Source organism: Vespula vulgaris, chromosome 2 (assembly GCF_905475345.1).
Source record: "Vespula vulgaris chromosome 2, iyVesVulg1.1, whole genome shotgun sequence".
Lineage (NCBI taxonomy): Eukaryota > Metazoa > Arthropoda > Insecta > Hymenoptera > Vespidae > Vespula > Vespula vulgaris.
Window position 1 is genome coordinate 10,907,286 of NC_066587.1, and position 13,243 is coordinate 10,920,528.

Here is a 13,243-nt window from a genome sequence, read left to right on the forward strand (position 1 = left end):
ATAGAAAGAGGAAGAGAGAAAGACTGAGATAGGGTGAACCAAGCACGCCGATCGCCGTGCTTTTACACGACTCAACGACGGTACACGATATTCGGACTCTTCTCAATGATGTGGAGATTGAGTTAACGTCATTTCCGGCGTACGTGGTCGAAAAATGTATGTATGATTAGAATCCTATATAAATTTGAAAAAGTTAGATAGTTCATTATCTACATATCGAAAAATATCACTATAGATTTTAACTTACTAAAAATATAGTCAAAGGGATAACTACCAACACAATATAGTTATACATTCATCCGATAACTTTCGTTACGTATTAAAGATTTCTAATATACCGCGTTAAAGGGTAAGTGACGCTTTAATGTTGGATTAATATTTTTTATATGGATAAGTCTGCGTACATAGATGTACAGTTTCTTCATCATACAATACAAATAATATAGAAAAATATATTGTTATGTTTAATGTGCTTATGACGATCATATATTTACATACGAGTGTGTTTTATGTTCATCTTCTGATTAACGTAGTGATGCAAAAATTGTGAGGTTAAGTAGAATTACTCGACTTTAGATCATTAAAACGAAATATTTTTTTGTCGAAAATTGTTGACTTGGATCGAATATTTTATTTATCAAGATTTTCTTATGATGCAGCTTTAAACACACATACATATATATGTATTAAAAATATATACATACATACATACATATATATATATATATGTATATATATACACACATATTTAGTGCGAATAAAAACATACGATTAGTTTGTAAGTATAATAGTGCTATGTATTTTATTATAATTCTATAATGTTAATTTTATTGATTTATTATCTTATTATATAAAAAAGTATAAGCTTAAATACAAATAAAAGTATATAATAAGACATATAATAATTGATTAATAGGTATAAAATGGATTTTTAAGTAACTTTATTGAATGAATAATTCAATTTTGTAGACTTGAGGAAAAATTAAAACCAATATCATAAAAAATGTTAGAAATAACTTGCAATGATCGATTAGGAAAAAAAGTTAGAGTGAAGTGTAATCCAGATGATACTATCGGTGATTTGAAGAAACTAATAGCAGCTCAAACTGGAACACATTGGGAAAAAATTGTATTAAAAAAATGGTACACTATCTTCAAAGACCATATTAAACTGCAGGACTGTATCCTTTAATATTAAAAATCACGTACATATGTTCTTGTTATTAGCAACAATTGTACTTTTATCGAAGTTTTCCTTAATTAAATGCTTTAGATGAAATACATGATGGCATGAATTTAGAGTTATATTATCAATAGTTCTGTATAGATTCGTCATAAGTATTGATAAAGTCTTAATGTATTAATAATTATTCTGTTTTCACTGCTATTATAATAAATTTTTTATTTTAAATGATATTGATTTTTAATAATATTGATTTTTCAAATATAAGAAGAATGTAATAGTCTTTTCTGCTAAGAATGCTGTGAAACTAATGACATATTTGTAATGTTTGTTATTAGTATATAACAAAAAGTAAATTACAAATACGCAGAGATAGGAGTTGTATATATATTCACACACATACCAATGAAGATATTACAAGCCCAATGAAACGCCACCTAGTATTGAATAAAGAAATTAAAGCGACGTCGTTGTACAATTCACGTAGTAGACAATTGCATATAATTTGGAGTTTTTTATCTAGCGTCATGTAAATGCAATGAGAAAATGTTCTTGATATTAGCGAACAGTTTAGGCCTTCTAAAGACATTTTAATCATTTTGAAACTTATTCACGTGCGAGTAATGAAAACATAACCTTTAATTTTTTAATTTCTGTATGATTTGATGTAGTTTGTACGATGTTATTAGAGATTTAATATTATAAACAAATCTATAAATTTACTTTTAAGAAAACGGGACACCTTGCTTCACGATGTTGGAAAAATCTTCTGGAGGAGAAAATCAATTATCGAAAGAGGATTATTTAATAATGCGTGCTAAAGAAGCTTTATCAAGTGACATTTATGCTGCAAAGTCGTGGTTGATCACCGCTAAATCTTTATTTCCTCATAGCGCGAAAGTTCAGGTATTTAACCATATTATTTGATAATATAATTTTTTATATTTAACAATTTATTTAAATATAAAAATTAAAATTATGAAAGTCATAAAAGATTAATGTATAATACATACAGATTATTATTTTTTAAGTTTGAAGCATACCGAATTGAAAAACTATCAAAAAATGTCAAGGAAGCTGCAAAATGTTTTAGCGAAATGTAAGTATGATACTTAATTATATAAAATTTGTTTATGAACAAAATTAAACTTTAATTTTTTATGCGTAAGAGCAGATTTCAGAATTTTCCAGATGATCGAGATATTTGGAAAGAAATAGAAATGGTGACTACATGTTTACGTTCCGAACAATGTGATCCAGAGACAGAATTCTTATGTCAAATGTTTCAACATATCCCTCAAGACTTACAACATCGTTTATTAGTTATGACAGCTGATCATAGTGAAGATACAATGGAGCATTGTAAATTGTTACTTCTTTTAATACGTAAATTTCCTCAAACTACACCAACACATGGAGTTAGTAATTTAAGATCCTTGTTTATGTATATGTAAAAATATAATCATTTATTTAAAATATAATTAAAAATTTTTAGCCGCGTTTAGTAGAAACTCTACTCACTGCAGAAAAACATAGTCATCCAGGACGTGCTGTAAATGGTTTTAGACGGTTATTAGCTTGTGATGCATTACCACTTCTTGGAGCTGCCCCTGTTGAACTTAACCCTCGTCTTGGATTAAGATTGCTTTGTAAAGCTGTGGAATTTTATTTAGCATATATACAACAACCACAAGATATACAAATTCAGTATCCATGGGACAGACTTTTTCACGTAGTGGAGTTAATTGGAAAAAAATTAGGGTGGGAACTAAGCAATTTATTCTCCATACCTTGGAATCGGGAAACATATAGCGAGAAATTACAACAGTATGCAGCTGTGCATGCAGCTAATTTATGTGAAGAAGTTGTTGTACGCCAATTACTAATGTGTACAATTGTAGTATTATTAAGAATACTAAATGAACATGCAATGCTTATTAATAATGGGGAAACTATGTATTGCTTAGTAGAAGCTTTTGGAGAACTAATTTCTTCTCTTACTGGTATAATATATTAATTTTATAGAGAGTAAAATTATAGTAAAAAATATTACGAAAAAGTAATATTTTATTTTTTACATTCAGAGCCAAAATTAAAAAAACGGAAAAGAGAAGATAACTCAGGGATTGTTGTAACTAGTGATGGGGACTACAGTGGCAATGGTCTTGGTTTTGCTGTCAAACTGTGGGATTTATTGCATAGTAGTGACTATTTACAAAGGGAGATAGATAAACTTAATCAACAGGCACGATTGGATGCATGGTTAAATCCATTTTCAACAGACTTGGCTATGTATAAAGGCTTACATCATGAAGTGTTAACTAGATTATCTCAAGAAGGTTCCTCTTTGTGTACTCATCTGCGGTTTGCTAGTACTTGCTTTTTTTTAAAAGATTATAAGGTATGCTATGTTATATATATTCAAATGTTAAATATATATCTAAAATATAAATCAGTTATATAGCATATTATATGTAAATAACATTTAATTTAAATATTTGGTACAGGGTATGCTGGAATATATTGTTTTAGTAGCAAGCTCTTTACCTTCAGTATGTGGGAAAGTATCTCATAACTTAACTGTTCCATCTACGCGACATTTGCATTACTTGTCCCTCGCACGTTATCCTGTTTTACAGTATTGCTGCAGATTACTTCTTTTAGCAATAAAGGTATTATATGATCTATTAATATTCATTGTAATTAGTAAAAAAAATTAATATGTAATATGATTATTGCTGTACGATTTTAAACTTAATGGTTGTAATTTGATCTGGCTCTTATATTATAATTGATGAATTATATTATAATTCATACATTTCAGGAAAATTTTTCTATACCTGGAACTGTAGGAGATTTGGCTATTGGACATGCATTAGTTTTAATGCAAATTGATTGGCCACAAGAAGCTAGCACATTATCTATAATTACTGAAAGGATTATTAATCGTGGATCTTTTGTATATCCATTATTTCAATCATATATTATTTGCGTAGATATTTTAGAGGAATTGACGTATTTGTGGACAGAACATGGTGGTGGTGTATCTCTAGATATTGCTACTGGCTCGGGAGTATTGCAAAGTAGGTATATTTCATTAAAGCAATATTGCACTGTTAAGCAAAATAATGTCTTTTTATAGGCCGACGTATAACAACACGCGGTGCTGATAAGGGAGTTCGTGAAGAAGTAAAACAAGCTATGCGACGTCAGGCAGCGCGAGATGGTGTTGATCCACTAGATGAATTATTGCAAAAATTTATTGTCAATGAGAAGAGCGCAATTTTACATAGCTTAATTATACAGTAAATCATTCTTTCACTTAATTCATTTTTGAAATAAGTAACATAAACACATCTACAGTTTTTTTTTATCATAAGTATCTGTAAATAAGTGAATGTTAGATTTTTATAAATTATTTTATTGGGACTATAAATCATGTACAGATTTACATATTTTCATATATATAATGTATTATTTAATTTTTTGGCTTCTCACGTTTTCTGTCAATTTATATAACAAAATTATTACAAAATACAGCTCAAATAAAAGTCCATATATGTGTATGAACGAGTAAATCATATTTATATTTTAGATACTTTCATTTGTATACAGAAAGTTATCATTTTTTTACATGATCTTATTTTATAGAACAAATCCAAAATAATTAACATAAATGTAAACATTAGTATTATAGTGATCATTCTTCTCATTTCTTTTAATTTGAAATATAAAGATGCAAGAAGAATATCTCCTATATAAAAACAAGTTTTTACCTTCATTATTCAAAATCAACTTTAATAATGCTTATATACATTTCTTTCCAGTAAAAACCAATTATTATGTAAATAATTTATGTAAGAATAATTACAAAATATTAGTATACTTTTCTTTCGACTTCTCATCAATATATTACAATTAAAAAAAGGTTACAAGGTAGTATCGAAATTTAAGATATTATGACAGAAGAGTGAAGAATATAAACTCTATAAATTATGTTCATGCTGTGAACTGTAAATGATGTAATAAAGAAATTCCGAAGATATATACTTTTTTCAATGCAGAATAAAGTATGTTTTTTTTTTCCACAAAAAATGACAAAATGTAAACATTTGTAACGAAGAGATATATATCAATCGTACATCTTTTAGTATATCATATTCTATCTAATGTAAACTCCTAACTGAAGGGCACTTTGAAGTAATACTTTAATACCAGGCATAAAAGAAGATATTTGACTAAAATCTGGTCCTGATACTAGTTGCGTATGTAAACTTAGACTTCCAGCGTAATTTCCGTTCTGTATCATCTCTGATATTTGATGTAATCCTTGAAGAGTGTTTTGTGATAACTAAAAAATAATTTAAGAAATTGTAAATTTAAAAGCAATTATTTATATAAAAGTTCACGCATATGAAAAAGTATGATAATTTACATACTCTATTTTCTCTGAGACAATCATACAATGTTTCCAATTTTTTAGATACATCCTCTATTTTTCTTTTAATTTGCTAAAATAAAAGTATGAAAAATTATATGTAATTTATATACAATAAGCTATAAGTGCATTATATATTAATCTATAGAATGTTAATATATAGTATAAGAGAATATACAATGATATAATAACAATTCATTTACTTGAATTAGTTAATATTTACCGGATTTTTAGCATTCTCAAAGCATTGCATTTTTAATTCATCTAATACCGTTTTCAAATGTATATGTTCTTCAGGTATTGGTAGTTTTGGTTTTTCAGGTTCAATAGCTTTAGCCATTGTTATGGGTTGTGTAATATCAGCAGGTTTATTAAATTGAGTACCAACATTTGGAATGTTATGAACATATTGCTGTGGATTATAAGGTGCATGAGAGTCGTTGTAATTATTATCCTGTGGTAACATCTATAACAATAATTTATAAGAGATTATAATTACTTTAAGAATATATATGATATTTAATCTATGCATACTTACATTAGGTTCATGTTGTGGAATTGTATTTCGCAAAGGATGTAGTATTGGACTTTGAGGTTGAAATTCAGGTTTTGTCTGAAAGAAGTATTAAGTTATAATGACACTATATATTATAAGTAAGTATTTATTTACTCATCTATACTATAATTTTATTATTTTAGCAGATATTATTATACAGATAACCATGAGGTATATAATACTAATCTTTGTATAAAAAGCATATAGCAGCTAAATATAACTTCATGTTACATATTAGTTATCTTAATATTCACACAAATGCTATTGTTAATCTAGGATAAGTGATATCATTATATTCCCATTAACAATAATATTCAAGAAATGCACATGATATGAAAGGCATATAAGAAATAAATAAAAGTGGCAGAGAGGGGAATGGCACTCTAAATGTTGAAAATTAACCAAGCTACCTTTACATTTATATTCTTCAAATATTTTGCCTTCCATTTCCGGGTACCAGCATGTTCCGCAGACATTTCACTTTTGTTGTGTAGTGCCAATATTGGCTATACCATTTGAATATATACATATATATATACATATATGTTATCAGTATTTATTCTAATAATTACCTGTGCTCTAGAACTTTTTGCAATTGGTGGGTCATTCCATCCAGATGGCTGTGGCATTGAATGATAATTATTGTCACTGTTGTATGTTTGCATTTGGGAAATCGGTTCTGGATTGTGTTGATTATACATTTCTGCTTGAGAAGAATTTTGAGACATAGACATCATACTAGGTAGTTTGAAAGGTTCTGTTTCTTTTGGTGCTATATTCATGAGATTATGTGTTTGACCAGGAAATGTGTTGCTAGAAGCAGATGTTTGTGGCTGATATGGATATTGTAAGTTGTATCCTTGTACAGATCCAATTTGTTGAGAAGCAAATGCTTGTGGTTGTTGAAAAGTATTTTGGCCATACATTGATGTAGACTTTACGGATGGATCTATAAGATATTTTGATCTTGATTGAGGCCCAACACTAGACGGTCTTGAAGTACTAGTAGCACTTGATCCAGATGTAGGAGGGGGTGGAGGAGGAGGCTGTAAACCACCTTGTTGTCCATATGGGCGTAATGTTGCATATTGATCATAATGCGCTGATTGTGTTTGAGTATGAACAGGTGTTACAAAAGACTGGGTCGATTGAACATTAAACGGAGTTGATGTTGTTCCAAATGACTGTTTGGTAGGAGTAGTATTCCAATTGTAATTAGGTGTTCCACCGATTCCTGGTGTAGTTTGTGGTAATGAATTATATGTATTTTGAAAATTCTGATTTTGTAAAGGTCTATGAGTTTGTTCACTGTAGTTTTGATTTATTGGCGCTTTTTCTATGTTTTTTTCAGCTTCTTGAATATAACCTAAAGCTCTACAAAGTCTATCTCGTAAATTCTTGATTTTTTGTTCCTGACTATTTCCAAGATAATTCAGTGCTGCTTCGAGATTTCCTTCTGTTGCTAGCATTTCAGCATATTGAGATAGAACATTAGCGATTTTACCTTTAATATCAGCTCTTCCAATACCTTGAAATTCTAAAGCTTTTTGCATTATTATAAGCAACTCCACAATTTCTTGGATTTCAGCTTCAGATGCTTCAATCAATCTATTTAGATTACCAGAACAAATATAGCATATTTGAGCTTGTTTTTTTAAATTAGAATTTTCACTAGACGCTAAGCGATCTCCTAGCATGTCTACAACATTAAATAATATATTATAATGACCCTGAATCATAATATGAGAAAAAAATTACTTACCACACAGTGTTGATCGTTCTTGACCATGTGTAAACACACCAATTAATATTTCTTTCCAGCAATTTATATCAGCATTCTTAATAATGTCAGTCCAATTTTCACTAACTAATGAATTAATAAGTGAATTAAGTGCTCCAGAATGTTCTGAGAAGTATCTATATTGAGTTTTTGCCAATAATTCAGGTCCTCCAGCCATAGAAAGAATAACTGCATCTGCATATCTTTTGCTTTTGAAACATAAAGATACAGCAGCTTCAATATTTCCTAAGAGAATTGCTTGTGCAATAAGTCCATCATCATCTATAATGAATTAAATATTAGTTGTATATTTAAGAATTGTTCCATTTGGCAATATAATACAATGAACAAATTAATTTAATTATTTGAGAAGTATGTATTATATAAATATTAATATTTATTAAAATTACCATCAGAAATATTTATTTTAAAATTATTATTTATAGGCATTACAGAAACTATAGATTTTTTATGCTGTTCTTGAACAATAGCATCAAATACTGCACCTCCATCTATGTTACCATTTGTCACCTATTAAATTAAAATTAAATTGATTTTGATAATTTATTATATTTAATATTTTGTAAGAGTAATTATAATTAGAACTTACATTAAGATTAGTAATACCTCCTGAAAGTGTATTTATTTCATCCTGAGGTAAAAATTGGTTTAATTTGTTATTCATTTCTTCTATATTATATCCCAATAAGTCCAGTATATTCTTTGTAACATTTTTGCTAAAATATGCACTAACACAGCTCCAAATCTTTTTAGTGTGTTCATCAGTCGTATTATCAATTTTTCCTTTACAATAATCAACATACTGTTCATTCTTAAGAGTAGCCTCTAATTCATTTGATCGTTGAATAAGATCTGGTTGTGTGATTACTTGTGATATTATAACTTTTCGATTTGAATTCATTGGTAAATTTGGGTCTGGCATTTCATTTTCAAAAATTATTAATTTACCACCGAACTATAAATGAATAACAAGCTAGTCATAATATTAATAATTATAATTGTAATATATTATAGTGAAAAAATATGATTTATTTCTTCAATAATATATACTTACACTAAATGATGCTCCAAAGGGTTTCTTCAACCACTTTGGTGCTTTTGTCAAAATTGCAGTTGATTCTGTTTGAACAGTAGGATGCGGCTGTGTAAAAGGATCCATTCCTGGAAATGAATCAACAATTTTGTTTGATGTTTCATTAGATACTTGTTGTCTTCCACCTAGCAAAGAATATATGGCTGCATGCCCATCAAAACTAGTTCCTACAATTAAACCTGGATGCCGTGGACACCATGAGACATCAAAGTTCCATTGATTTGTTTGCATTAATTCACATATTACCTCTCCATTCTAAATTTGTTAATAATTATAAATATTATAAATAATTAATACTAAAATATATAATGTTCTTAAATGCAAGTTTTATATACCGGTTCATTTGAATTTGGATTCCAACATAAAATTCTATTGTCTTTTGCGCAACTTAAAAGAAGGTCTGGATCATGAGGGTTCCATGCTATTGAAAGAACACCTCGTTGATGATTCTGTAATGTCTTTAAAGGTGATGTGGCAAATCTTAAATCCCATAATTCAATCACGGGAACTTGATCATCTTCTGATGCTAAGCATAATTGTGTTGCAACATTTGGATGCCATTGAACCACTTTCCACCGTACCTTCAGGTATGAAATCATAATTATTCTGTGAATATTGTTTTTAATCATTATTTGTTTTTATAAAAGATAAGAAATACGCTACCTTTGAATTGGCATCTGTTAGTTTGATTATGGGTTCATTTTTTCTTAAATCCCATATAACACAGCGTTGTAAAAATGTGGAAGCAAGAATATGTTGTACTAGAAAGTATAATAAATATTTTTTACTATAAATTTGCATATTATATAATATATGTATTCTGATTTATATTTATATATGATAAAATGAAAACCTTGTTTGTTCCATGCAATATATTGAACATCTTCTAATGGTTGACTTCTAGATCCAGGTGTCATTGGAGTGCTAGTATTTACAACATCCCATATATAAATTTCACTTTCTGTTGCTCCAGTAGCTAATAAGTTTGCTTGAAAGGGATTAAAATCCATTGCCCTTACTGGGCCTGTATGTCTATCTGGACTAGTTATTAAACAATTGTTTTCATTGCTTAACATTTTAGAAGCCGAATAAATTTTTATTGTACCGTAATCACAACCTCCAACAATTATACCAGCTGGATTGTTACCATATGCTCCCCAAATTATTTTATGAAATCTGTTATAAATACATAGATTTATGAAGTAACGTAATCTCTCTTTTTAAAATTAAAAGTAAAATACAAAGATAATAATTAAGACCTGTGATCACTAGCCACACTGGCTTTTAGTTCCATTTCATATCCTGGCTGTTGTAAATTAATTGAGTATAAATCAAGACTAGCAGAAGTATTAAAACTAGCATCAAGCTGTTGAGCCGCTGTTCCAGCAGCTAATAAGATTGGATATTGGGCAGGTGGAGACCATGCCACATTAACAGTTTTTAATAACTCCTTAACCTTCATTTTTGATATCTTGTAACATAAATAATACAAAAATGTATAATAATATATATAATAAATAAATTATTACATATTTTTATTATTATTATTACATATGTTATTATTACATACATAACATAGTATAAACTAATATTTTAAAATAAACTTAAAAAAAATTCTTGTTGATATAATAATTCTTTATGATATATGCTATCTGTAATGAATTTTAAACAACTATTAATTGTTAATAGAAATATAATAGGTTATCAAAAAGCTGTATATATCTTATAAGGTTCAAATTATTAAAATATGTTATAAATTCAATTGTATTTTCTCTTATTTACTATAATTATCAATAATCGTTATGCACAAATATATGCACATAATTTCAGATTTAAGTTTATTTAAAAATTATAATTCTACTATGTAAATATAAATTATATTGTATTTAAATTTTATTTGAGTTTTTCTTTAGTTCCTTAGTAATTTTTTTAGTTAAAGTTCAGCGACCTATAAGGTATTATTATTTTATTTTACCAATATACATTATTTTTTACGATAATATTAATTCAATAAAAACTTACGCGATTTATTGTTTCTTACCTTAATATAATCGAGTGGTGAAAAGTATCTAAAGATTGATATAAAATAGTTTTCGTTATGTCAAGTAAACTGCAACCAGCCGTCAACTCTTCCAACGTGGCGAGCTGTATGCATAGATAGTGCTGACATCTGTTGTTCAGTATTATATTATCATAGATCACGACATAATTTTCTTTATTCTAATCACCATTTTAGTCGGAGATATCATTGGGCAGTGTTTGAGATGAGATTAAGTTTATATTAGACATTTCTAATAGTTATAATTTACCATAATAAATATACAGCTATATTATACTAAATATTCTCTTTTTCTGGCAATAACTTTTAAAGATTACACTAATGTAAAATGATATGAAATATTATATTACTTTTAATAAATATATTGCAATTAGTTTTAATCATATTTTTCTTAAATAATATAGTATCGATCAATAAAATATTATTCTTTTTCCATTAAATACGTAAACGTATACTTGGAGATTTTTCTTTATGTTAAAAATTTTACTATTTTCGAGAGATTCATAAATATGTACATATATCCATAAAAAAATAACATGACAAATGTTTTCTATCATTTGTTTTGATTAAATACATTGATAATTTTGCGAAATTTGTTTTGAAATTATTAATAGAAAATAATCACTTATTTATTTATTTACAATACTATTGTATTATATGTAATAAATGTTAATTTATTATATATAATTAATTAAAATTTAAAATATATATAAACAAGAAAACTTGTTTGAAAATAGTCAATATAAGATTTGTCATAGAAATTGAAAATACTGTTTTTTTTCACAGTCAAACAGTATTTTGCAAGAAATATTTATCGGTCTATATTTTTTCCAAATATAACAGATTTAGAAGCAATTGAGAGAAAGGAAAAAATTAGTCTTACCTTTGCCTTCTGTCGACGATTGGTAAGTTATATGTTATATCTATGTACAATATCATACTATGATAACATATCTTGTATTAGAATATAGTAATCATTATATATTTATACAGATATGATACAAAATATTTTAAAGGAATAGTATATGTATTGCTAAAAATATACACAGTTTTATTTTGTTTGATTTAATTTATTTCTTCAGTCATGGTCGACATTACCGACAGATTTATTAACATCATTGATTCAAATATACTAATGTTATAAAATTTAAACAATTTTTCTTATTTTTGTTTTAAAAAGAATGTATAATTTTTAAATGTTAAAAAATATATGTTTTGCATTAAATAATTCACTTTTGATTACTTTATAGACTAATTATGAATGAAATTATAAACATGTAGGCATCAAAAATAGATTTTATTTGTATTATTTTATTATAATATGAATTTTTAACGATAGAAAAATTGTTAATTCTAATAGATTCGTGAATGACAAAAAATTAAATCGATTCGCTCATAATTTTGGATGTTTCCCCACCATTAAATTTTTCTGTAACTTATTCTTCTCTTATCGACCTGGAGAGGTCAGGTCGAAATCCGGGACAAAATAGATAGGTTGAAGGTAGTAGTAGTAGTAATAGTTAGGGATAAACGAGCATCCAAGGGATGCGTAATCACGTAAGAAACAATCGGATCAACGGGAACCAACTCACCTAACTCAATTTATGCAAGACAGTTCTCTGGACACGATACTCCACTTCGTTTAGTAAGAGTCAGCGTATTTGTCAAGTTTACTCTGACTAGACGAAGTATAATAATATGTCGACGTAGTTGTGGATAATTTTTTTCTGGAAGTTATCTTTCGTTTTCTAATGTGATAATTATCATATAATAATTATTTACAAGTCTTATCAGTCATGCAAATATCTACAATTTGTAATATTTTACATACGTATGTAATGTTATAAGATATATTTCGAAAATTATAATCCAATCTGTAATAGAGATAAATAATTACTGACTTACTAAATTGATTGAAAATATTCTATTTTTGTGGTTAAATAAAAACGTAATTTTTTTGGCACTGTTGTATTTATAATTATCCAATAACGTATAATCGAGCGAGTTAGCACAAAGTCAAGAATGGCGTATCTCGTACGAATTATTAAAGAACGTTAAAATCACAGTTTTCTTCCTTTTTTTTTATAGATCAATGATACTCAAGATATAAAGT

The 13,243-nt window shown here is 27.6% G+C and overlaps 3 protein-coding genes across 8 annotated transcripts; 2 read left to right on the forward strand and 1 right to left on the reverse strand.

The window, feature by feature from the left end:
* The first annotated feature begins 21 nt into the window (after positions 1-21).
* On the forward strand, positions 22-1,414 carry LOC127061929 (ubiquitin-like protein 5). 4 transcript variants are annotated; one of them, XM_050989445.1, is made up of 4 exons: positions 28-156; positions 236-349; positions 970-1,181; positions 1,274-1,414. In XM_050989445.1, the coding sequence occupies exons 3-4, from the start codon at positions 1,004-1,006 to the stop codon at positions 1,315-1,317; spliced, it is 222 nt and encodes a 73-aa protein (XP_050845402.1). In that variant the 5' UTR covers positions 28-156; positions 236-349; positions 970-1,003; the 3' UTR covers positions 1,318-1,414. The 4 variants fall into 4 exon arrangements, with proteins under 4 accessions (XP_050845403.1, XP_050845402.1, XP_050845401.1 ...); XM_050989446.1 differs by lacking the exon at positions 236-349 and having other exon boundaries at positions 22-156; XM_050989444.1 differs by lacking the exon at positions 28-156 and having other exon boundaries at positions 164-349.
* A 141-nt stretch (positions 1,415-1,555) lies between these two features.
* On the forward strand, positions 1,556-5,990 carry LOC127061926 (integrator complex subunit 10). Of its 3 annotated transcripts, none has more exons than XM_050989436.1 (9): positions 1,556-1,838; positions 1,914-2,089; positions 2,215-2,282; positions 2,358-2,601; positions 2,679-3,186; positions 3,268-3,584; positions 3,691-3,855; positions 4,008-4,266; positions 4,326-5,990. In XM_050989436.1, the coding sequence occupies exons 2-9, from the start codon at positions 1,937-1,939 to the stop codon at positions 4,490-4,492; spliced, it is 1,881 nt and encodes a 626-aa protein (XP_050845393.1). In that variant the 5' UTR covers positions 1,556-1,838; positions 1,914-1,936; the 3' UTR covers positions 4,493-5,990. The 3 variants fall into 3 exon arrangements, with proteins under 3 accessions (XP_050845393.1, XP_050845392.1, XP_050845394.1); XM_050989435.1 differs by having other exon boundaries at positions 1,556-1,803; XM_050989437.1 differs by having other exon boundaries at positions 1,556-1,712.
* Positions 5,346-11,222, reverse strand: LOC127061925 (protein transport protein Sec31A). The gene is made up of 14 exons (XM_050989434.1): positions 11,113-11,222; positions 10,331-10,542; positions 9,925-10,247; positions 9,735-9,832; positions 9,407-9,652; positions 9,033-9,326; positions 8,568-8,933; positions 8,368-8,488; positions 7,940-8,239; positions 6,750-7,876; positions 6,160-6,234; positions 5,845-6,087; positions 5,623-5,694; positions 5,346-5,534 (listed from the first exon to the last, which is right to left on the reverse strand). The coding sequence occupies exons 2-14, from the start codon at positions 10,531-10,533 to the stop codon at positions 5,346-5,348; spliced, it is 3,657 nt and encodes a 1,218-aa protein (XP_050845391.1). The 5' UTR covers positions 10,534-10,542; positions 11,113-11,222.
* Between the last annotated feature and the right edge of the window lie 2,021 nt (positions 11,223-13,243).